Source organism: Lichenostomus cassidix, chromosome 3, assembly GCF_008360975.1.
Source record: "Lichenostomus cassidix isolate B80296 chromosome 3, HeHo_3.0, whole genome shotgun sequence".
Classification (NCBI taxonomy): Eukaryota; Metazoa; Chordata; class Aves; order Passeriformes; family Meliphagidae; genus Lichenostomus; species Lichenostomus cassidix.
The window spans coordinates 88,032,660-88,058,891 of NC_139483.1; the positions used below are offsets into that span (position 1 = coordinate 88,032,660).

Sequence of the window (26,232 nt, forward strand, 5' to 3'; positions counted from 1 at the left end):
TTTTGTTCATTTCTTATTATTTCATGTTTTTAATTTGATTTATATCCCCATACTTCATTTATTTTCATTTATATATTCAGTTTAAAATGGCAGTGTGCTTATTCTAAATAAAAATAATATGTTTTGTTAGGTCTGTGCTAACATAAATTACCTTTATTCATAGGAACTTCAGGAAGAGATTCTTCTTAGAAAACAAAATGTTGATTTAGCTATACAAAATGGCTTAGAGCTTCTCAAGCAAACAACAGGTGAGAACTGATATAAAACTATAATTTGTCATACTTTTTTTTCTTGCACTTGTGGGTGCTTAAGAAAATTAAAGTGAAACTTGTAAATATGGTTCATATTTACTGGTTAGAGCAATCATAGTTGTTTATTTTAATAAAGGTTTGAGCTCAAGCTAGGTTATATTTTGTGGCCAATTTTACTTCTAATGTAAGTGAGCAAAAAGCCCTTTTTTGCCTGTAGAGAATTTAGCCCTTGAATCCTTCTATTATTTTTACTGGAAAATTATTTCAGTGAACCTGCATTCCATTCCTAATAGCGAGTTATGGACATTACTCATAATGGAGGGCTATTTGGCAGTGGACACAGTAAATTCCCTGCAGGCATCCACAGATGAGCAAGATGTTAGACTACCTTTTACTGCAAGGGGAAGGCTTCATCCATGGGAACTATTACTGTGGGAAAAGTTGCATTCCCATTCTATACAACGTGTCTGTTCTGTAGATCAACATCTGTCCAGATTTTCCAGTACTTGTAAAGTTCCTGAACCCTTAGAGACATACATATGTTTGCACAGGGTGGTGTCTTTCTCTGTTCCAAACTTTGACATTACATATATTCTATAATGAAATCTGAACATTTCTAACATCAGGCTAGTAAATTTCAATGTATTGTTTTTCTTTTAGCCTTTTGAGTGTGTTTCAAGTGGACAACAATGAGGGTGAATTGTGACGTCAAAATCTACTGTAATTGAAAGTCTAGTTAGTCTTATGTAGATTTTTTCCTTTGTTCTTTATATTTTCAATAACATTTTTATATCTTTTATTTGGCCTTTATAAGAAGTATTGTGAATTTAAAAGTGGATCCTTTTTTTTAAGAACATTTATGTTAAATGTTGGATCTACCTCCTTAGTTTCTAATAGTTTAGTAAAGCAGAAAAAAGACAGAAGGACTGATCCTGAGCTAAAGTAAACTTTGTAGCTTTGTGGGCTTTAGTGATGGTAGGATAATTTACAACAGCTGAAAATTGGCCTTATCACCTTGTTTGGCTTACTTTATAAGTTAAATACCGAGGTTTCTGTAATAAGTGGTGTTTGTGATTTTAATTCTTTTGTTGTGGTGGTTTTGCTTTTTTTTTCTTTTTAATATTTGTGATCATGGGAAATAACATCCCGATATTTTAGGTGATGAAGTTGTAATTGTTCAAGATAAACTGGAAGGCATTAAAGCGAGATACAAAGACATTACAAAATTAAGTTCTGATGTATCCAAGACTTTAGAGCAGGCTCTGCAGCTTGCAGGCCAACTGCACTCAACTCATGAGGAGCTCTGCAAATGGCTTGATGAAGTAGAGATGGAGTTACTCTCATATGAAACTCAAATACCAAAGGGTGAAGAATTAAGCCAAGTACAAGAACGACAAAAAGTAGGTTGCAGAACCTGTGAATTATTTACTTCTTTGTGATTTGATGAGGTTTTGTATTAATTTATGCTTGACATGAAATAATTTTTTGAATAACTAATTTTGACATCAGATCATTTGACTAAATGTAACAGTAGTTAAGAATCAAACTCTCTATCCAGAGTCATCCGTTATAATCACTTGTGAAGTTGGGCTGAGGTTTATTTTTAGCTCAAGAGAAGTACAACATTTTAATTTTATTCCAGGAGCTGCCTAAGACTGGGAAATCTCATAAGTTGTCAAACAAAGTTATTTTAGTTCTTTAACTCTGGCATGGATAAAATACTGTAAAGTATAAAATGTGTCAGCATTTTAAACATATATTACTAATTTTCTTTAAAAATATTTATTTCAAAAGAAAAAATGTAGTATAAGTTGCATGGTAGGAAAAATGTTGAGGAGGGAAGCTTAAAAAATTCTGTTAAATTTCTTTAATAGATGGGGAGTTCTGTACAGGTAAAAAAATCATTCCTTCGTGTGAATATGTGCTTGAAATTAAATCCAGTCATTGTTCATTGCAGAAATCATTTGAATTAATCATATTTTGCTATATTATGTGCTGATTTCATTTGCTAATGACAGTTACTTACGGAGTTAAAGTTGCAAATATCCATTCATTTTATTTTCTTTGGGTGCTTCATGATTTACTACAACTCTTAGAAAATTTTCAGACAGTCATACTGACTGGAGAAATATATTTAGGATAGATTCTGTAGAAAATTCTCTTGATCACCTACCTTTCTGTCAAAGAACTTACATTATCAGGAAGCTAATACAGCTTAGCTGAAAATAAGTATTCTAATTTAGCCTGTTGGTTTGTGAGGAAAACAATTCCGTTCTTGACTCATGGAGTAGTTGCAAGAATGAAAAGACTGCAAACTGTGTATGTTCCGTTCATATACTGCCATGTTTAAATGGTTTAATTGTATTAAATGGCCTATTGCAGGAGCTGAAAAAAGAAGCCAAGAACAACAAAGGCTTACTGGACACTCTGAATGAAGTTGGCAGTGCATTCTTGGAGCTGGTGCCATGGAGGGCCAGAGAGGGGCTTGACAAGATGATAACGGAGGACAATGAACGTTACAGATTAGTGAGTGACACGATCTCTCAGAAGGTGGATGAGATTGATGCTGCCATCCTGAGATCCCAGCAGGTACTGAAAACTGTTCTTTGGACAGTAATAGTCTCCGGCCACGTGTACTTGAACAAAGGCTGTCCTTCAATAATGTTGCCAAGAGTTTGTTAAGCTTGAGAAGGAAAAGGCCCATTTGAATGAAATGGGACTCCACTGTTAGGATATGAATGCCAGAACTCTGCTAATCCGTACACTGCTGTAGCTGTCTCCCTTTTTGTTGGTGTATACAACAGTATTTCAGCTAAAATTGGTGTTACCATCCTGTGGCTCCTTAAGTCGGAGTTTGCTTAAGTAAGAATTGAATGGCCCACATCTTTTGTACATCATGTTGTGTTTAGTAAAATGTGGTCCAGATCCTGAGCCACCTGTACTGGATGTAACACTGATGTTGCTAGGTTGGCCACACTTTTTAGCATCAGCTGATTGTCTAGCTCTGCACTTGACACAATTAAAAGCTGGATGATCTTGTTCAAGCTGTAGAGGAAGATTCAAGTAACACTATCTTTTATTAATACATAGTGCTTTTCTTCTTGGGGCCCAAAACTGAGTTACTTAATATGTGGAGCTTTCTATACATGCACAGAAGTATATATGAATACACTTTGAGAACTGGGCTCTAATTTCATCATTAAATAGTCTCATATTTAAGCCTATGTAAAATGCAATGTGAAAAACAATTTTCCAGTGTCTGCCTACAGTTCAGGCATAAAAATATTGGTGGAGATGTCTACTTTTGTTGTATAGTTCCCATGAACAGTTGTAACAGGACAAAGAGAAATCATGTGGGATAATTTCAAAATTTGCTAAAAGCTGACTAAAAGAGACAGGTAGTAATTCAGATTTTCTTCTAAGTGAGCTTAAAAATAACTTCAGGTTTCTTTTAAAGGGGTTTGCTAATTCATATTTTCTTGTCTCATTAATCCTCAAAAATGAAGGGGGATTTTTTTTTTTAATGAGTGATAAGGTGAGATAGGAGATTATATTTTTGCTCTCCTTCAGATTTGCTGAATTCCATGAGTATGTGGCATCCTGTAGGGTAAGTTGAGCAGTTTCAGGTCCAGATATGAAAAGTCCAGAGCCGCTAGTCCGCTAGCTAGTGTTGCAAGGGCACATTGCACTCTCATCCTGCATACCCCTAACCTCCACTTCAGCTAGCCCCCATCACCACAACTCCTATACACTGTATCCTGTGATAAGTGTCAGTTGGCTTAATGTGCTTTCAGGAAAGGATAAGCTACTTCCCATTTAGACTATGCAAAATAGAAAGCATTTTTGGAGAAGCTAGTGCTCTTCAAGTTTGCCCTGTGGCAACTTGTTCAAGTGCCTATATTATTCAGAAGTTTTGGGTGGAGGACAAAGCTGCTGAGCATACAAGGGTTTGGTAGGAGTAGTATGGGTTTTGTGCTAGATTCTTCATTCTGGACCAAGGTGAGGAATGCAGCAAGGAACACAAATGATTAGGCATCATAGATTCATGTTGTGAATGGAAACTGGAAGACTAATAGACAGATGCAATGCCCAGGGTTTTTAGCAACGTGGGCAAAACAGTCCCAGGCCAGTAGGTTCATCTTACAGATAAATTCAGCTGCATAGTTTAGTCTTCATTTCTCAAGACGGAAGGCATTGGTGGGGATCTCTAGTGAGGGAGTCCTGTGTAGAAACACAAGGTCATATTCTGCTTTGGGCTTACTTGTTCTTCACTCTAAAGCAGCCATAGAGAGTACTTTGGAAACCATTAATGGAGAAAATCACAGCATCATCATATTCAGAAGTCAATCATTCCTACTCAGAAGAAAAAGTAGCACAATGAACTTGGTATGCTTGGTTAAACTGGATGGGGATTAAGCAGACTATTTTATAGTGACTGAAAGTTTAGATCACAGCTTATAAGTAACTGCCATGTATAATGGAAAGAAAACATTTCAAATTTTGGAGGCAGAGAATACAAATTTTATGCTTTTTATTCCTTAATGTCATTTTTAAGCATCACAAATTGGAAATCCTGTACCTTCAGCAAATTGAGTTTAGAGTTGTGTCCTTCCTCAATGTTATTTAACTTAAAAGTTTCACTGCCATGCCTTGATTTTGTAATTTCCATTAAATATTTCCTCAATATCACTTACATACCCACAAATATTTGGTATCAGGAAGTCACATTGCAGTTAGTTTGTACATCTAACACATTTGAAGTCATCTTCTCCATTTCTGTCATAAATAGATGGGCTTCTGAAAAGTTTGATTGTGAGCTGTAGTTTCTAAAGCCAGGATTTAACTACCACTGAGGCATATGCTTCATGCTAATGTTTATAGTACTGATTATTTCAGAACATACCTTTCTATTAGGATGTCACAATATTTGGGACAAATTTTACTTTCTGTTACTTTAAATGAGAAATGACGTATAATGAAAAAGAATGTTGTGCTCTTTCATGTAACAAATGTATTTTAATGACTGAAAAAGATTGACTCATAAAGAATGAAATCTCAGAACTGCTTCTTTCATTTTGTGGGACTAAGACAAGTCGGATTTAGTGACTAAAGTGAATTCCAGTTATATTAAGGAGCAGGGCTGTTATGGCTTACAGCCATAAAAACACAGACCAGCATATTTAAAATACAAGTGGAACTGAGAGTGTTCAAAAAAAGACTTCTGAGGAAAGTGTGGGCATCAACAACACAAGTAGCGGGTTCTGACCTTAAACATCCTGACAGACCTTCACAAGAACTCAGGGCTATATTAAGGTTCAGTTAATTTCAGAGGGGGGAAGTGGGGTGCAGAGTTTTAACTAATTCAATAAATAAATTCTTAGTAGTTTCTACAGTGTGAATCTGATACATCCCGTGTAATATTTCTCTATGACTTAGGCTTAAAGCTGCCCTAGTTGAATACTGTCACATGTGCATGCTGAGATGCATGCCTATGAACTTGATTGAAGAGGGAATGTATAATTTTATTTTTTATTTTGGTCTCACATTTTATAATACTTAGCTCCGCACATGTTTCTTTTCTTGCTTTTCTCTGCAAATTAGTAAGAAACAGGTTCTCTCATTACATTAGTGCTTTTAGGTAATTTCTGAAACACTTAAATGTCTAATTGTAGTCATAAGTTAATCTTTTAGGAAAAGGACTGGCTGCATCCAAATGCTCAAAAAAAGTTTTGCATTTAATCTGAGGCCTAGATTTGGATGAAATCCTCTCTTCTCTAAATTTGGTGAAGTTTTTGCCCTAAGTTAGTTGAACTGCGATTGTTTTGCCATGATAATTTAATATCAAAGTCACTCTTCAGATTAGGGTAACATCAAACAACTGTGTCTCAGGATAATTGCAACACTAGCAGTAATAATAAACACAGAGATGGAAAAGACGTGAAAGTAGAATGAAAACAAACAGTCTGGTTAAAACTCTGAAATTTTAACCCTTTTTATTTTCTTATGACTGTTAGAGAGCTATAGGCTTTGGGAAAAGGTATTTGCTTCTGTTGCTTTGTCATGCTTATGAATTAAGCTGCTTGTATTACAATCCCTCAGAACCATTTTGGGCATTGTATTTCATTTCTATAAAAACCTCAAATGGAAAGTGAGCTGCTATCTCTCTAACCATTTGAAAATATGCTGTTTAATCTTCTTTAAAATTTTTGAAACAGTTGCTCTAATTTCACGTCTGCAGAACTGCTGAACTAATTCTTGTCTCCCTCATTTAGTTTGATCAAGCAGCTGATGCTGAATTTGCCTGGATTGCAGAAACAGAAAAGAAACTGATGTCTCTGGGTGATATTAGGCTTGAGCAAGACCAGACCACTGCTCAGCTGCAAGTTCAAAAGGTAAAAGAAATGCATTTCCAACTGTCATGTTAATTATTGGCCATCACACTCTCCATCTAGAAAATGTACTAGCATTATTTAATTTTCAGTCCATCATAATTAATGTGCTTCAAAACCAGTTTTTGCTCCAAATAGGTTTTTTTTTGTTATTATTCTAACCAATTTTTATTGTGTTTCAAGGCTTTTACCATGGAGATTTTAAGGCACAAAGATACTATAGATGAACTTGTAAAATCTGGGGATAAGATTATGAAAACATGCACTGAAGAAGAGAAACAGATGATAAAGGTAAAGTTCCATAAGTTGCAGCTACAGTGGTAGATAAGCAGACCATATATAAGTAGAAGGATTCCTATAGTGTCTTTTTAAAAATACTAATGAAAAAGCATTAATTACAGCCATTTCTAGACTGAGGACTTTAGTACTAGAGGAAATGCTGTTGTATATTGTTCTCCTTCCTTCAGGATGTTAAAAGAACAAATGCTGCGTACTTGCTTCTTTGCCTGACACTAATTTGGAGCCCCATTTATCATCTTCATCCATAGTAAATAGTATTTTAGCCTACAGATGGTTGAGAGAAGAGGTATTAGTCATCTGGGTTGATGTGTGGAATCTGGCAGTTTATTGTCTGAGTTTTTTTGGGTCAGTGACGCTCTGGGCATGAGCATTTCTATGCTGAATTCAATGGCTTTGCACCTCAGTGTGAATCTTTACTTTCATTTCTGCTGATTTCCATGTAGACTTTGCTTGCCAAGATTATTCCATCCTGTCACAGCCCATGAAAGGCATTCTTATGACTTTTTTTATTACATGCAGACACGGAGAGCCCAGTGTCGAGGCTGCAAACATGTACAGATGGATTTATCATGTTGGCATTTAGGAAGGATTAGCTGTGGGGTTGGGATTTTTTTGCTCAATTATGGTGAGACTGGATATGTTGTGTAGATTTAGTCCTTCCAATCTGTGAAAAACAATGCTTCAGTAATTGTGTTCTGCTGCAGGATTTCTGAATAAATTTGATTTGCTCTTAAGTGAATTTAAAATAGATGAGATGTTCTGTCTATGAAACTGTAGTCATAAGGCAGAGTAGCTCTGTGTGAGTCTCTACTAAATACTTTTATTTGTTAAAAATACTGTATATCTGTGTGTTAAGGTTATGTTTTGTCCTCTGGATAGCATCTCTATACTTAATTTACATGCAAGACATAACAAATGAAAGTATAGCTTGTTCTGCCAAAAAAACCCCAGCTTCTTCACATTCAATGTCTTGCTTATATGTAGTTTTTCCAAGGCTAGGATTTATGTGCATTGTCTCATATAATAATTCATAAACATGATAACATGGGCAGTCTTCCACAGGAAAAATGTATAGCTAGTTGATATTTTCTTTTATTATCACATGCCCAAATACAGTGAATTTGTAATGTATAAACCTTATAGTTCTGTCACTCTTATCTATGTTATTAATGTTAATACACTCTCATTAAGTAATGTATGCTAACCTGGAAAATAATGTTTTGTGGTTTCTGTTGCAAATTTGTAAACTACAGTCACAACAGTATATCCTATTATCTTGCCAGACTGAGCCACGCCCCGCTCCTTGAAAGAAAAAAAATCACCACCAAACCAAACCTAACATCCCAACAGATTTTGTGTATTATTCATGGTGCTTGGATTCAGTAATGCTATGGAAAACTTAGTTTCTGCCAAGTGTCACTGAAGATAAGTGTCAGCAGTAAGGAAGTCAGGCTAAGATCTGCAGTCAGATCATTTGCAGCTTGACTAGAAGTTCTATGAATAAAGTGTTATTTGTAAATATCAGTATCATAAATGTATTCTGATTATTTTGCAAGTACTCTGCCAAATTCTGATCTCCCACATTGTTGATTCTATCCACCTTAAACAGTGACACTGTAGAGACGTCAAAACTGAAATTTTTTCACTGTAAATTTGTGCTATAATGATCAAAAAATGTTTAGAAATGAAGGTAATAGACACATGGAAAAACATACTTTTTAAAATTAATATTATTTTACAGAAGAAAATTGAAAGCCTCTTACAGAAATATGATGCAGTCTGTCAGATGAACTCAGAGAGAAACCTCCAGCTGGAACGGGCTCAGTCCCTGGTTAACCAGTTCTGGGAGACTTATGAAGAGCTTTGGCCATGGTTAACTGAAACAGAAATGATCATCTCTCAGCTTCCTGCGCCAGCCCTTGAATATGAAACTTTAAAGCAGCAACAAGAAGAGCATAGGGTAAGCATTTTCCCAATTTTGAAAAAGAAAGTGTTAAAAATGAGGAAGTATTTTGCTTAGAACTGTGGAGTACTCTGCAAAATTCTTAAAACCCAAACAGATATTCTTCTGTTGAAAAAAAATTAAAATAATAGTACAGAGTAAACACAGTTTTAGTCATGTCTCTAGTGTTTACAAAGTTGTGCATACAAGCAACAGTCTCTGGGGAAGGCAGCAAATGACGTATAAGCATAGAAGAGGGCTAAAGGATAATAATTGCCATTGTACTGAGAGAACTGAGCGCATAAAAGTTATTAGTTAAGAAGTATATTTTAAAATACACTTTAATGTCAGTATTGGAACAAACCGAACCCATAAATAGAACAGATATGGGATGTTGGAGCAATAAACATAAGGGGGGTACAGTCTGTATACAGATATGCACATATGCTGATCCTATGTACATATGAAAATTTGGCTTTTGTTTTGTTGGTGCCATTGAACCTAAACTTGGCTGAGTCAGCAAGATGAACAACTAGCAGGCCAAGAATTGATTGCTTGGGTACCAGCCAATACCATAGTAATTTATCATGTCAAGAATGTTTGTTGCATAATAATTAAAATAAATAATTGTTTGCCATAGCATCACAAAATAGTTGCAACAGTGTTGTAGACTGATCACTGTATGGGTTCTCTTACATGGATATATAATTAGTTTGGATAATATTAAGGTGTTTCATAGGTGACTGCTAGTATCATATGGAATCAGAGGTATCCCACTGAGGTTAAAAACCTGCATGTTTTGGCAGATGCAAAACCTGTATGGCCACTGGAGATACCTGTTTCTCCCTGCTAAGCATAGAGTAACTAGTGTTTTTTTTATTTTAGCTGCCTCAATTAAGTGACTCAAGTTAGATAGGATGAACCCTGGCTTCAAAGTCTTGTTTACTTTGAGACCAGCTAATGAAATGTGCCACTCTTATGTACTGATAAACACCAGGTTCACTCATTTGTCTTCCCATTATGTCCAGAATGAACAAACATGTTCTGTTAAGACCAGCTGTATAACATAAGCTTTACAAACTACCTTGATTAGTCACCGTGAACCATATCATGCTTGCTTTACTTACAGGATTGTTCCTCATGTACTTTAATCATGCTGCTTCTAGGAGAAGCCTTTCAGATGAGCTTCTATTTTTGCATTTTCCCCGGGCTATGCCATTAGCTGAGATTTGTTTGTTAAACAGAAGATTAATGTCAGGCACTTTTAACATGTAATCTGCTCTGAAACACTTGTTTACTAGAATTGTTTACCCAATATATCATGGAGAAGACTATATCATTTATTGTTCGATTAAAAAGAAGAAGAAAAAAAAAGTAGTTCTTAATGTGAATTGAGAACCTAATGTTTCTGTTGTGATGTATTTACTGATGACTAAATTTGTTCCAAGTTGTGGAATTCATAGAGTTGATCCTGTGTGAATAACAAGCAGTTAGTTTGGTTTGAAATGAGCTGTTGGCAGAGTATTAGCATAAGGTTTAGACCCAGAAATGTGCACTCTTGTGGCCTTCTGTCATCTTCTTGTGCTTAAAAGTAAAACAAAAAATGATTTTCTAAAAATTCTCAAACTCTTAGTTCCTCATTTTTCTCCTCTCTGCTAATCAACGCTGTTTTTCTTGTGTCAAGGTGTAAAATAGAGTTGCATTCAAAGTAAATAGTTAGAGTCAGGGTGGGTATTTTCATTTCTGTTTTGTCATTGGGGGACTGAAGAGTTGTGGTCACTGTCTTTCCAGCTTCCTCAATGTCTCCTCTTCTGGGGAGGAGCAAGGAAGAAAGCCAGCATCTGGATTCCTTGTTAAGGGAAGGACTGTAGTTGAAGAGAACTTATTTACACTGAGACTGGTATAGGCTCTTTTCTGGGTCTTCATTAATTTAAACAAACTCTCAGCTGGGAGGAGCAGTGCATGAACCTCTCATGTTCCTGCACTGGGGCTATTGCATAGAAATGCATGGAGCTCACAGCACTGAGAGGGACAGTGCTTCACAAGACTGGGATTTTTCTGAAAAGAGAGGGATGAGATGAGAAAGTAAATAAAATGACAGAAGGACGGGGCTACTCACACAAAAAAAAAAAAGCCAAAACAAAAAAAAACCAACCACCTTTCCCTTTTACAACTTGGAAGACACCTTTTGATATTTCACTTGCACAAGCCTCTGCACAGTCTTTGGCACAGTTTTGATTTCTGGGGTGGATGATGAGAAGAAATAGACAGCTGAGTTCAAACATAATTATCTTAGTAATTACTTGTTAAACATTGTGTAAGTTGAATAACAGTGCTGTTATGAAGGCAGAGGGGTCTTGTGGTCAGAGGAGGAGACTGATAAACTAGGTTGATAGGTTTCTGCTGATCACCCTTGCTTGTCCTTTTGTCCTTTTCACTTATTTCTTTGACCCTCCCTTGTGCTGGTTTCCTCTTCTTAAATCAAGGATAATTTGAATTAATTTTCCTGCAAGGCTGGTACCTCTGTGATGTTCTTCAATGAAAGGCTTTGCAGAAAGTGACCAATATCAACATGAAAGTATATATGTGGTAGCGTTACACCCATGTCTGGAATATTGTTGCCATTTCTGTCATTATAGGTACTAAATATGATGGGCAATGTCTGTTGTTAGCATCATATGCGTAATTAGCATCTCGTATTTTGCCTGTAATCATATGTCCTTCTAGAGTGTTGCACAGGCCTTTCCAGTGTGTCTCTAGTTCTGATGTTTTATGCCTGGATGGTTGTGTGTTGGAATGGGAATGATTACTGGCAAAGCAGTCATTAACTTTATTTCTGCTTTACATTATGACAGAGGGTATTTGTTTGGAATTTCTTGCCAGCTGGATGTGTTGGAAGTGTGGACAGTTGTAATGTGGTGGTGCAAGCCTAAGAAACTGATAAGTTGTTTCATTTGTTATAGCAACTGCGTGAGCTGATTGCTGAGCACAAGCCTCATATAGATAAGATGAACAAAACTGGGCCTCAGTTGCTGGAGCTGAGCCCAGGAGAAGGCTTTTCTATCCAAGAGAAATATGTGGCAGCTGACACCCTTTACAGTAAAATTAAGGAAGATGTCAAAAAGCGAGCACTGGCACTGGATGAAGCCATTTCTCAGTGTACCCAGGTATCAATTTAAGTTTAAAGTATAATTGGGTTCGTTCAATGGAAAAATACACAGTCATCTTACATGCATATATCAAGACTAAACTGCCGTTTTATGTGGATTTTTCAACCTAATGGTCTGTGAATGTTCATATCACTGCTAATGGGGTTGATTTTTCTATATCTTGAGGGATTATAATTTTATATATTGGTCAGTATTATGACTTTGCAGCCATTGAAAAATGTTACAGCTGCTTAATTTTGATATAAAAAACCTAGTGGTCTAAAAATGTGGCATTTGATTTTCACTTTCATTTTCTCTTACTGGTCTGTTACTAGCTGATGCTTCATTTGTAAACAAATGTCACTTTTGATCAGTTAACTTGGTTATAGTTATTTCTAGGAATTCGCAGCTGTAGTTAACGGAGCTAGCAATGAACTAGTGGGTAGTTCAGCAGTAGTAGTAGCATTGGCTCTTTGCTGAAAACTCCAAAGACCTTAATGTAAAATTAGCTGAAACTGTTACAGAAAAGTATTACCAGGAAACTTAGACTTCACAGAACATCATCAGCATAAAATTTATGTCAAGTCCTTCACAAAAGCTGCTTATTCTAGCTTCATCAGCCTTTGAAATTAATCTCAGTAGAGTATTGTCAAGTGTTGTATTCTAGTGACTGTTAAGTATTGGGTTAATTGTCATTAAATCCACGTAGAAATTCTTTTCCTTGACCCCAGATTCAGAAAAGTACTCGGCAAAACTTTGTACATAAGCCCATACAAAAACCTGAATAAAAATACTTTGTTCTATATGGCTGTTTTTATAGGAAATTCCCTTTTCCTCTGTTCACTGGAAATTAAGTGCTATATTCTGCTTAGGTCTTAATTACTAAATAAATACACCTTGAAGATCTTACCAATTCTACATGCTAAGTAGTTTTTTTCAGGTCATTATAATTAATGTCATATTCCTAGCCCCTGCAACTGAGTTTATCAATGTGAGGCAAAACTAAGAGACATCAGATGTCATCCTGCTTTTGGACTGGTTATAGACATTATACAACATACAAACTTTCAGTCATTCTAAACACCATCCTTGTTTGCACCTCTGAAATATGCCTGATTATTTAGATCTTCTGTTTTTCTTCATCATAAATGCTTAGTCCTCCCCATATGTGGAGCTGCCAGTTTGAAAATCAATATACCTACTTAGTGTTAGAGTCCCTGTGTTGTATGTGATAGACATCAACATGTACTGGCTAAGTACAAAAAGCAAGAATTAGAATTGCATTCTTTGCTAACACCTAGAATATAATCAAATGTTGAGAAATGACTGAATTATTTATGCAATACTTCATGGTTCATTTCATATACCTAAATGTGTATGCAGATGGCAAAGCAAAACACTGTAATGCCCACAGAGTGTAATTTTATATAATCTTTTTTTATAAATATATGTGAATATATATATTATCAGATCTCTGTACTATGATGCCTATGCCAGTGTCTAGACAGTCCTTGAAGAATAATTATTTAACTCTTCAGGTTTTAAATTATATTAAATTACACTGTGTATCAAAGGAAGGACATAATGTATGAAGCTAGAATTAGAGGTTATAATGACTTGCATTTTCTTTCTTTTAAGTTCTAAAACACTTTGTCTCATTCATTGAAGTTGAGTACAAGGAGGCCCACTGAATGCACTGACAACTTAAAAATGTACTACATGTCCTAAAATTAGACCCAAATATTGCCAATTTAATTTCAGTTTTTATCAATTTTGTAAGGTTTTGTTGCCACAGTCAGTTTCTCAGAAGTCTTGAATGTGGGAAGGCTATTTTTCTTTCATAATACATTTTTTTGGCTTGTATGATATTCACACTTCTAACAAAAACACTGAGGCCCATAATTTTAGGCACAGAGTCTGATTTGAAGTGGGTTGTATGGTGGGAAAAAGTAATTAGATTTATATTGCCTGTGTTCCTTTGAATAGAAAGGATGTAGCTATTAGTTCACATAAGGTAATCTTGTTTTGCTGTGTTCTTTCTGGTGTCTTTTCCAAGTGTTGTCAGTAGTGCTTTTTGTGGGTCCTGGAGAGTCATTAATTGCACCCACAATTTATTGATTTCTTTAATTTGAAAGGAGCATGGTGGTGTGAGGTTTTTAGGAATCTCTCTGAATCCAAAAACTGAAGGCTAATTTTGTACCTATCCCAAAGGCTGAACCATGTCAACATGGTTGTAATTGAGTTTCTGAGCACACTACCTGGACTCAATCAAACATGGATGGATGTAGTGTATACACTGTATGTCATTAGTTGCAGAAAGTAACATACTGCTCTAGCAAGCACCACCTGGCCACTAACAGATTTTTGTTTGCATGACCTTACATATAAAGCCTTAATCAGAGGTTGTATATCAGTATGTTGATCCTAAGAGGAAAATGTATGTTTTTAATAGTAAGGTAATATCTTTCTAAAATGATGAAGTAATGGTTCTCTAAAGCTAGAAACTGCTGTGAGTTTCACAGGACTAAATGTAAGTGGATTCTGCCATATTTATAGTACCTTCAAGAGGGAGTGTCAGAACTGAATCCAAACTTAATAGTAAAATTCTTGAATTTGAGAGGACATACCGTTTTGCAGGGTTATTTTTGTAATTTAGATATTAAAAGAGCCTAGAGGGAGGTATTGCAAGTTGCAAATACATATGTTGGAAAAAGATGTTAAAGTACCTTTTCCAAAGATAATTTCAGATAGCATTTTTTAGTTTGTTGTTATGGTTTTTTTCTAATTTGTCTGCCACTTCCTTCTGTCCTTTACCACCCTCATAGTTTCATGACAAGATAGATCCTACTCTTGAGAGTCTGAAACGCATAGTTGAACGTCTGAGGCAGCCACCTTCGATCTCAGCAGAGGTTGAGAAGATTAAAGAGCAGATCAGCGAAAATAAGAATGTGACTGTGGATCTGGAAAAACTTCAGCCAGTGTATGAGACACTTAAACAGAGAGGGGAGGAAATGATTGCTCGCTCGGAAGGCACTGATAAGGATATATCTGCTAAAGGTAGTAGACTGAGGAAACTTTCATGTAGTGGAAATGCAGTAGGTTGCAGCATATAAAATTCTTCATTTCTGATGACCACTAATCTGGGGAATGTTCTCCTGGAGAAGCTGATGAAGATTTATAAAAACAAAGCATTCATTTAAAATAATTCATTGTGGATATGACCTTTATTTTATTTTTAAAGGCGATTGTGTTTGTTTCCACTTAACATTTTAAGGAGTCCTGCAAAGAAGTATTTTAGACTCTAAATTTTAAAATGTACACATATGTTTCTGTTGTAGAACTGTAGAGAGATTTATGAGCAAGAATTGTTTGCCAAGGTAGTAATCTAGTTCCTTTGTTGTTTAGCTGTTCAAGACAAACTAGACCAAATGGTCCTAATTTGGGAAGACATCCAGACCTTAACTGAGGAAAGAGAAGCGAAACTGTTGGATGTAATGGAGCTAGCTGAAAAGTTTTGGTGTGATCATATGGCTCTTGTAGCTACTATTAAAGATACTCAAGACTTCATTCGAGAACTGGAGGGACCTGGAGTTGACCCATCTGTAGTCAAGCAACAGCAAGAAGCTGCAGAGGTCAGTAGAAAGTATTTTCTTGATTTGAAGTACTTTAGTGATGGTATGCAGAGGAGAATATATTATTTTTTAAAGACTAAGAGGGGTAATTGTGTAGAAATTTACAATAATGGTATCTGAAGAGTCTGCAGTAAATAACACCTATCAGTGCTTAATTGCAATGAGCATGCAACATGTGCTTGTCATTACATTTCCTTATTTGTTTGTAAATATGTGTATAATAACCATGTCACTGAGACTTTTGAAAGTTACACATACTTGAGATTCCTCAAGTAATACGTAACATCTAAATGAAAGGTGTACAAATGTATTATCCTTTAAACCTGTAATTATTTATATTGATAGTTAAAAGTTTGAAGGTTGAATGATAACCTCTGACAAAGAAGACACTCTGATTAAAGAAATCTAATTTAAAACTTCCTGTTTATTTTTTCTATCTCATGCAAAATGGTATCATAAACCATTGTTACAGTTTAAACTGATGTCAGCTGATTTCATCTGACGCTGCAAAGGGATGCTTATTTTTTAAGAATGCAGTTGTAAGTCCAAGTGACTTGAAAGAAAACAAAGGCATCTTGGAGTCCTGCTGTGTTTTATCTTGAAAGCAAGTTGTACATAGGTTATTAAATTTGGTACTAGCAATGTTGGCTTTTTTTCTCTTTGTAGGCTGCTAAAGAAGAAATTGATGGACTACAAGAGGAACTAGAAGCAGTTGTGAGCCTTGGCTCTGAACTTAGAGCTGCTTGTGGAGAGCCTGACAAACCTATTGTCAACAAGAGTATAGATGAGGTATGGGAAATGCAGATGCTTAGGTCTGCTATATGAGATGCTTGCTCAGCTGAAATTGGTATATTCCGCACAACCCCAACAAATTTTGAAAATGAAAATTTTGTGCCAAAAGACATCCCTGAAGCCTTTGTAAAGTAAGGTTTGCCTTTTGGGTGAATGAATTTTAGATTAGATTAGAATAGAATGTACACACTGTTTTATTTCACTGATTTATGGTTTAGAACTTCTGTAAAAGACAGATTTTTTTTTAAATACTCAACTGGTTAATATGGTAGGTGACTATTTCTTACAAAAGTAATGCTAGAATAAATTTTGCATATCTCTTGTTCATGCCAAGTGAGACATCTTAACTGAGACAATCCTGTTTGGATGACTATAAAGTACATTTAATTTCTCTAGTGTTCAGCAATGTATGATTCTTCTAAACTATTTCTATTATAGTGATGCAACTCCCAATATTTAGTAGTATTTCCGCTATTAACTGTGATATCTCTGTTAATAAAAAAAATCAATCAGTATTGAAATTTACAGCTTTTATACTCCAGAATCTCTACTGGATTCTGAAAGAAACTAGTTATGCAGCGATAGGGAGAACAAGAGTGTTAATACGGAATAAATGTGAACTATTCATGCTGAGTTTATTTGTATTATTGGTCAGTGAAGAGTGACTAAATGCACATTACATAGCAGTGAAATTCTTTTGTCTACTGGAGTAAATTGTGCTTACTTGCAGCTGAACTCTGCCTGGGATGCATTAAACAAAACATGGAAAGAACGCGTGGATAAGCTTGGTGAAGCTATGCAGGCAGCTGTTCAATACCAAGATGGACTTCAGGTAAGATGGTGTGATATACCTAACCCAATCTTGAGTCAGTGAGATTTAATGTGGTTGTAGCAAAAATGTCATGTGATTAGGTAGGTGACAAGTAATGTCCTCTGGTTGTAGTGAATGTTTTTGTCAGTAGGCCGGGCTTTTTCTCAAGGTTCATTGGGGTTGGTTTTTTGGGAGGGTTTTGCATTAAAGATTACATATGTTTGGCCATTTTCTTCATGTCCATATATTGCACTGTGTTTAGATTCAAAATTAATGTCCCCTTCTTTGTTGATAAGAGCAGAGGTTTTTTGTCACTACACATTCACAGTAGTCCTGCTCACATTTTCTTGTGATAGTCAATGCTTCATATGGTAGGCAAGTGGAAGTTGTGACACGTTTTTGGGGTCTTAAAGGAAGAGAGTACAGGTCCATATACTCGCTGCTATTTTCTTTGAGTGGAGGAAAGTTAAAGCACTTGAATTTTATTCCACCTTTCTTGTAACAAAAATGTTTAAGTTTGAGTAATTTTAGCAAAAATATTATTAACATAATGTTGCTAGACCATTATATTTATTCCTAGTATAATTTATCCTATCACAATACTTTCGATGATTCCATTTTTAAATCTGTAGGTAAATATTCCAGAAGTTTTAAGATATCTTGTACATTGTGCTTCCTACAACTGATGAAGTTTAAAAAAAAAAGAGGGGTTGTACTATAGATGACCTTTAAAGGTCTCTTCCAACCCAACCCAACCCATTCTTTGAATTTATGATATTTTCTCTTTATGTGCTGTTGTGTTTTTTGTAAGTTTGGGTTTGTTTGGTTGGTTGGGGGTTTTTTGTTTTGTTTTGGTTGGTTGGTTTTTCCTTGGTGGAATTCCTGTCTTCCCTGGTTCATTAAATCTTTAAAGTTTGAATTTCACATGACACTGGGGACAGTTAATTCTGTATTTGGTGCAGATCAAGCAGCAGAACTGTATTGGTTTGAAAACAAACCAGTGGGAGATCACAAGTCAGGATTAAAATTAATAGGAAAAAATTAAAAATAAGTGAAACAATACAAGGAAAAACACTGACAAAGTCAGATACAATCTGACACCCAGTAAAGGTGGTGGTAGCAGTCCAGCTGAAGTAGTCCAGTTGATGCAGTGATCCTGTGAAGATCTGGTCTGCAGCTGAAGGTCCAGTGGTAGCTCTTATCCTCTGGGAACCCAGTAGACAGGGCTAGCTCAGGCAGTTCCAAAGCCAGGTTATATCCAGGTGGGAATGCTTGGCTCCTCCCTCCTGGGTGGAGCATCTCACAATAGGATAAGTCCATGAGTCGTGGTGCGTCCTTGATGGCCCATTGTCTGTTCTCAGGGGTGGGTCATAGCAGGAGATAACAGCTAATGGCCCTCAGCTGGTGGTAATAGAATACTGAATACATCTATATTGTAACCTAGGACAAGAACACTCGTTTATAATAATAATAGTGCAACATGCCTATTTTGCAGTGCACCGTCACTATGGATTTTTCTCCAGCTTCTCCTGTGTTCCTGCAGTGCAGAGATTGACTAGGCAGTTAGGATGATCACTATTTGGTTTAAGCGCTTTTTATTTCCTGTGGCTGTGCATGGTACATCCTAGACGCTTGGTACTTTGTGAAAGAACTGTATTTAAGTACTGTCTTACACTCTTTTCAGTAGACAATATGAAAAGTATTATGGACAGATTGTTAACTGCAGCTGCTTCACCCTCTTGAGCACATTGGGCATAGTTCTCCTTTTCTGAGGGAGCCATGCAGCAGTGGGCAGCTCCAGCAATTTGTCCTAAGCCTTTCTACATAATGATATCTCCACAGATAAAAGACAGCTGGAAAAGGGCCTAGTGGAGGTATTTTTTCCCTTGTGCAATTAATCAGATTGATGCAGCTGTTCTTACCCATGTAGAGTATTCTTGAGGTTCGGCATTGTATTATTAGCAGAAGAAATACCCACAAAGCATCAGAACTGGGGAGACGTAATTTATGTTTTGAAAGTCATACTGCATTATCCTATAGACATTCATTCTAGCTCAGTTATGGTCCTTCACTACCTAGTATATACTGAATGGGTAGTTCCATGTTCCTTACACGAATAGCTTTCTTCACAAGAAGTTTGTTTCTAATCTTCATTTAAGGTATGTTATCCACCACCTTCCATTTTCACTCCAAACAACTGTAGAACAGAGTTTGTCTTGTAGGGATTCATAAAAATTGCAGATTTTACAAAAGAGGTAGGGTGCTACTCAACATGAATAATTCTGGCAGAATATTGCTGGTGATAGAAGCCCAGTCTTGCAGAATGTACACTCCTATAACTGTAACTGGATACTTGACATTTGTTCTATTGTATTGCAGAGAAACCTAGGTTTTGCTGGGAAGGTTATTTTCATTGAAAGAGCATAGCAATACCTTCTCTGGAAAAAAAGAAAAGTTCTCATATTTTACTTAATACAAGTTTCAAAAATAGCAGCAGTTCTCTGCTCACACTTGAATATCATACTCTGATTTTCAGGCATTATTTGACTGGGTAGACATTGCTGGCAGCAAGTTAGCATCTATGTCCCCAGTTGGAACAGATCTGGAGACTGTGAAGCAGCAAACTGAGGAACTTAAGGTATGAACTAGCAATTTATTTGCTTTATGTTATTTCCATTTGTCTGTATTTTTCTGTGTTGTTTAGTATTTTTTGAGAGTCAAAAGCAATTTTCATTTTCAATTTTCAGTAAAATAGAATTTACATGAAAGTTTAAAATCTTTCATTGCAAACTTTTCATTTTAAAATGTGCTTAATTTAAAAATCTATTCCAAATTTTGGCAAGACTACATTTTATTTTTTCTGATAGCCCAGAAATACTTGCAGTATTGTTCGTTCTCTTTCAAAAGCTATGAGGTTATTATGAATAGGATTCTTTTGCTATGACCTTTATGTTTTCTGGTTTCTAACATGAGCAGTTTCTTTGAGGCTCTGAGAGAATGCCTCCAAAGCCTTGCTTCTGCCATTATAGCCTTTATTTAAATGCTCACAAAGATCATGATACTCACAATACATGAGTAAGGTGAAACCCAAAATTCCCATCTTAGAAACCTGTCTGCATGGATCTGTATTTGTGACTGAAAATGCTCCTGACATTAGTAAGCTGTTATCCCGTGTTTAAAAAGATGTGTGATGATTAGAGAATGTTCTTGGTTTTGTTGCACACTTGTAGATTTTGTCGGCTGTGGGCAGGTTGTTTTATGTGTTTTATGATGTAACTTCAAATGAATCATGACCTTACATGGAACGTAGGTACACAAATTGCATTCAGACTTTTGTACCAGCTGCATGTTCAAGAGGGTGTTCTACTAAAGAAAGTTTACTTTTACTCCCTTTGAAGAATAATTCCATTTGAAGTTTAAAGCACTATCACCATCATAACCACAAGAGCTAGAACACAGAATCATTCTATGATTCTATAATCGTTACTTGTATTTCATTTACTTCTATTTCATTTTTTTCTATTTATCATAGCAATTTAAGACAGAAGCTTATCAGCAGCAGATAGAAATGGAAAGACTGAACCATCAGGCAGAACTATTGCTGAAGAAGGCAACACAAGAGAGCGACAAGCACACTGTTCAAGACCCTCTTTCAGAACTCAAACTATTGTGGGACAGCTTAGAAGACAAAATTATAAGTAGGCAGGTAAATAAGCTTGGAGGTGGGGGCTTTATTCCTGACTTAGGTTTTTGTGAAAAACTCTTTGTTGTGTATAATGTTTATATTAATTTATACATTCCTTTTAGTTTGGAAACTAAAAAAAAGCCCTATATATGATAGGATTTGAATGGTACAATTAATTTAGCTTTTTAAATATTTTTAAGCCCTCTTTTTAAATTCTCTGTCAGCAATGCCATGTTGAATGATTATTATTTCATTTTGGCTATTTGATGATGTCCCAAGTAGCAGCTGAAAACATGTTTATTTGTGCAAAAGTAATATTAGCTGCTAAGCTGAGCAATTGAGTAAACCCCATTTACTTAATATTAAACTATTTCAGTGTTATTTCCTTAAATTATCATGTGAGAGTCCTTTGAACTGTTTTATTTTTTCTAAACTGAATTATTTCAAGAAAAAGTTTTAAAAAGATCACGCACCAAGTTGCATTTTTATTGAAATTATGTTTTAAGTGATAAAAAACTACTGATAGATCTGATGAGGAAACCTTCAAACTTGACTCTGCTCTGGTTGCATGGCTTCTTCCACGGTCAGGAATTTAAGCCTGGAATGTAAGGCTTTACAAGGGAATTGCTAACTCAGCTGTAGTTATAAAGCGTTGCTTGTTCTGGGTAACTGTTTCTCCCTGGTTTTTATTCTGTGTTATGCATGGACTCTGCTCTGGATTATGGTGACTAATGGTAGTGTAAGACAATTCAACAGCATTGTGAAACTATTTTATTGTTTTCCTTATTTTCACTCTAGCACAAGCTGGAAGGTGCCTTGTTAGCCTTGGGGCAGTTCCAGCATGCCCTGGATGAGTTACTGGCGTGGCTGACGCACACAGAAGAGTTGCTGAATGAACAGAAACCTGTGGGTGGAGACCCCAAGGCTATTGAAATTGAACTTGCCAAACATCATGTATGTAATTATAATGAATATTAATTGAAATGCTCTGTTGATATTTATCTTAGGGATGAGTCTTGTAGTAAAACTTTACACTTGATAAATAATTCTCTCCATATATTTTCAAGATGCAGATTATAGCTGAAATGAAGGCTTGGAATAAATAATATCTTTCCTCTTACTGCTCCACATTCCTTCCTTTCTTGCATATGCCATGCAAGTGGCATAGGTTTTAGCCAAAAATAAGCAGCTCACCCTAGTCTCCACCTCTAATCACTTTTCTTTGACCTAGGGGACTCAAAAGTTACTGAACCTGCTACTCTTCCTGAAACAATAAAATCCTTGATTAGTTCTGTTTAAGCCAGGCCTTACAAACTGCATGACAGTTGCATATCTTTGGTTCTTTCTTCCGTCTCAGAAAACAGTGATTTGTTCTGAATTCTGCCAAATTGTATGTCAGATGAGTTCAGCTAAGATGGAAAATTCTTCTCCAAAGATCTGTGCAAACTCCCATCTTTTTCTATTGGTTACTTACAATATAGGGTTAAAGTTTTTTTGTTTGTTTGTTTTAGTATTTTTACTGATCATTGTTATTTTGGAGCCCATGGAAGAATGTTTCTGCTATGCCTTTATTTGAAGAGTATCTTTTGGAGCAAGAGATTATTATGTGTCTGACTCTGTGCTCTTCAGGGTGATCATGAGCCATTCTTTCTAGGCTTGAAGATTTCAATCTAACCTTGTATATACTCTCCGTTTAAATCTGCCATTTAATTTTTGGCCTGCATATAATGTAAAAAGTACTGAGAGTCCATTTTGGATTTTGAGAGAATTGATTGAAATTGACAGTACACAGATAATTAAGGTATTTGCATTGTCTGTGTTAATGCAGCTATGCAGCTTCTGAAGGCTCTTGGGTGGTTAGCTGGAGCTTGAACAGAATACATTATCTACATACCCTATGTGACTATTGTTATAAAAAGACCCTTTTAAAATAAAGTAAATAAAATTACAAAACCGGGTTCTGCTTTGTGAACCTTTTATATTCATATCAAACGGAAGTGTTTCACTAGTGAAGAAGCATTGAGACATCATTTATGTCTGTGCTGAAGGAGTTCAGCAAACACATGAATGAATCTACTTCCTTTTCATAATACAGGGTTTATAGGTTAGAAAGTTCACACAGTAGTGCATCCTGCAGTAGCCTGTAAAAACATCCACCTCTTGAATAACTGTGGAAAGAATAGACCTTGTTCTTAGTGAGTCTCAGCAGGAAGGAAGGGTTAAGATGCATCTGCTTCTGTGAATATCTTTTTATACCCTGTTAGAAAAATAAAATAATGTGATGCTTAGCGTAGAATAATTAAAGTAAATGTGATGTATATTTAGTATTCAAGGTCCACTTGTGACTTGCTGTTTCATATTGCACTCCATATAGTTTAAGTTCCTTTTTATTTAGCTTTATATTTTTTCCATATGCTGGCATTTTGATGGAGGTGAGTTTGAGTCAGACTCCATGGAAGACAGGAGTCATAAACTTGAATTTCGTAGGTGGGGTTTACCATTCTCTTCCCAAACATTTTTCTTATTTCTTTTTCTGTGCTAAATTAAAGCTTTTCCTGCCCTGCCCCCCATCCTTCTGAAAACAGCATTTTTTTCCCAAATGTACTTTTTGCCTTTTATGGTTTTTACTGTGGTTGGTGGTAAGACGTTTTCAAGCAAATGGAGGAGGTCTTTTGTTGTTAATTCTACAACCATTCCCCAGCTTTTAGCACAGGTCAAATGTCGTGGTAGCCTGACATAGTGTGAAAGGAGTTGTAGCAGTGAAATGCGCAAAAAGACATTGTGGCAGTTGGGTTGTTGTATAGCACAGCAGGCACATAATATTCAAAGAAAAATTCTGTTAAAGAAAAGTATATAATAAATTTAAAAAGTGAAGAAATAATTATTCCGTAGCAGTACTAGAAGCCTTTAGTAATTTCAGAAATACATGTTTTCAGAAGTAATTTTTTTTTTTCCAAGATACAAAAGTAAATTTTAGTATTTTGTCAGAATGGTCTGTTACTACTTTTGATTGAAGATGTCTTGGTTATGAGCTTTGATGGCTAATACCTGTGCTGTTGTTAAAGCGTTGTTTTGTCCCTGGACTACAACTAGTTCACTCACTGTGATTGCCTTCATTCAGTCACTTACTGGCCAGTCACGCATGCTGTGTTACAATTGTAGGTGCTACAAAATGATGTTTTAGCTCATCAGTCCACGGTGGAAGCTGTTAAAAAAGCAGGAAATGACCTGATTGAATCAAGTGCTGTTGAAGAAGCAAGTAATTTACGGAGCAAGTTGGAACTCCTGAATCAGCGCTGGCAAAACTTGTTGGAAAAAACAGAACAAAGGAAACAGCAGCTGGACAGTGCCTTGATCCAGGTGAACAGGAAATGATCAAATATAGAGATAACTCAGTAAAAGTGTCTTTTTACATGAAATACACAGATACATGTATTAGAAGTTGGCCTAAATCAAAACCATAATGTAGACACCCCTGAATTTGGAGAATATTTGAATCCAGCTGCATCTTCCACAGCTGGCCACTGTCCCTTATAGTGCTGATGTAAGACTTCAGCTTTTGGTCTACATGTCTGTGAAGGGTGAGATTTCTGTAAAGATGTATTATTTGGGGAAAACATTGCTCTCACAGTAGTGATTTAGCTTGCTTTCAAGATTTCCATGGCTTTTGTTTTTATCCTTTAGATTGAATTCAGCAAGTTTATATTTGTTTTCTTTTTCTTTTTTTTTTTCTTTCATTTCCTTTGATTATTACAAATATCTGATTAAACCTGTTGCCAATGTGCTTATGCATCTGACCTGGTATTGGAATGGAGAGCATTTAAGTTATCTCTAAAATGATATGGTATAATTTAGGCCCAAGGTTTCCATGGTGAAGTTGAGGATCTGCAGCAATGGCTGACAGACACTGAACGGCAGCTGTTGGCATCAAAACCTGTTGGAGGCTTACCAGAAACAGCAAGAGAGCAGCTTAATGCACATATGGTAAGTATCAGTATTTGAATGCTTTGCAAATTGCATTTCAGGACTATCTTTTAAGAGTGCTTTTGGTAAATACAGAGTGTATTCTATATATCACAACGTCTGTACAGTGTCTTAAAGAAATTTTATAGCCTCCAAAACAACACTGTTATTTTCAATGTAGTTTAGTAGCCTGTTGGGACATTCCCAAAGCTGAACCGTTTTTAGGGTTGAGACAAATAAAATAACTTGTGCATCTTTACAAAGGTGTTTGCAGATTTTTCAGTGATTCCTGTTCTTCTTTTCCCTTCTGACCCAATAACTAAATTTATGTTTTCTCTAAGATTTGAAGATGAACCTAAAAGTAACCCACCTTCACTGAACCTTGACTTAAGTGACTTGATCCTTTATTCCTTATCTAACCAAAGCTGACATTAAAGTCATCATTAGCATAGAAGTAAGAAGGACTACTGGCTCATAGAGACTGTGCTTTAATTAGAAATGGCAAGCTGACCAGGATGCCTGAATTATTCCCTTCCTTTCTGTTTAAGAAACATTCTGTGGATTCTCTGCTCCTATAGAGCTATAGAGCTCAAAAAAGGACACTTAAACTTGATCTCTTACCTCTAGGGAAAACGGTTGTTTCTGCTCCATTTGTGTAAAAACATGATGTGCTATTAGGCTGGGATATAAGCCCAAACCTGGTGATCTGAACTTATGAACTCTTGGCTCAGATGTAACAGTGACATATACTGAATTGTCCTTGAACTTGAATCTGCCTGACACTTTCAATTAGAGTGCTGCATTGTCATAATGTTAAAAATCAAATTTTTTTTGGAATGATGCTAAAGATCATTGCTCACCAGCATGGGGCACACTTCTTTTTCCTCAAAAATTTGCCAGTATCTATGATTGGTAAGGAAACTAATTTACAGTTTTAAAATCAGAATGGGAAACTAGATCCAAACATAAATAATCCTGTGGTTTTGAATCCCTTGATTCAAAGGAAAAATAAAGGAAAATAAAAAAGGAAAAAAAAGTGGTGGTGGGGTTTTTACCCCTGTGATAGTGGAAAAGAATCATGATTCCCTGAATGTCAGTGATGGCCTTTCCTTTTTTTCATCCTGCACTTAGATCAATACGTGAAAATTTTCCATGTAAATCTTCAGGACTTTCCTTAGTACATTCTTTGTTATGCCAATTTTCTGTACTTATAATGTTTACAGATTGATTAGTTAAAGGACCTTTAAATTCAGTGTTAGAGTTGGAACAAGTCTGACTGTCCCCAGCAATATGCACTCTAGATGTACAATCACTTCCC

At 35.9% G+C, this 26,232-nt stretch overlaps 1 protein-coding gene across 10 annotated transcripts in view; it reads left to right on the plus strand.

The window, feature by feature from the left end:
• The window catches only part of DST (dystonin), a 295,384-nt gene that overhangs the window by 234,447 nt on the left and 34,705 nt on the right, over positions 1–26,232 (plus strand). For all 10 annotated transcript variants that reach the window (XM_085056610.1, XM_085056616.1, XM_085056608.1 and 7 more), the window contains 16 exons: positions 164–248; positions 1,410–1,651; positions 2,634–2,840; positions 6,524–6,643; positions 6,824–6,931; positions 8,682–8,900; positions 11,846–12,049; positions 14,857–15,088; positions 15,437–15,663; positions 16,330–16,452; positions 17,186–17,287; positions 19,803–19,904; positions 20,799–20,972; positions 21,750–21,905; positions 24,114–24,311; positions 24,807–24,935. In XM_085056610.1, coding sequence (XP_084912736.1) covers positions 164–248; positions 1,410–1,651; positions 2,634–2,840; positions 6,524–6,643; positions 6,824–6,931; positions 8,682–8,900; positions 11,846–12,049; positions 14,857–15,088; positions 15,437–15,663; positions 16,330–16,452; positions 17,186–17,287; positions 19,803–19,904; positions 20,799–20,972; positions 21,750–21,905; positions 24,114–24,311; positions 24,807–24,935 — 2,628 coding nt within the window. The remainder of the gene's footprint in view (positions 1–163; positions 249–1,409; positions 1,652–2,633; positions 2,841–6,523; positions 6,644–6,823; positions 6,932–8,681; positions 8,901–11,845; positions 12,050–14,856; positions 15,089–15,436; positions 15,664–16,329; positions 16,453–17,185; positions 17,288–19,802; positions 19,905–20,798; positions 20,973–21,749; positions 21,906–24,113; positions 24,312–24,806; positions 24,936–26,232) is intronic.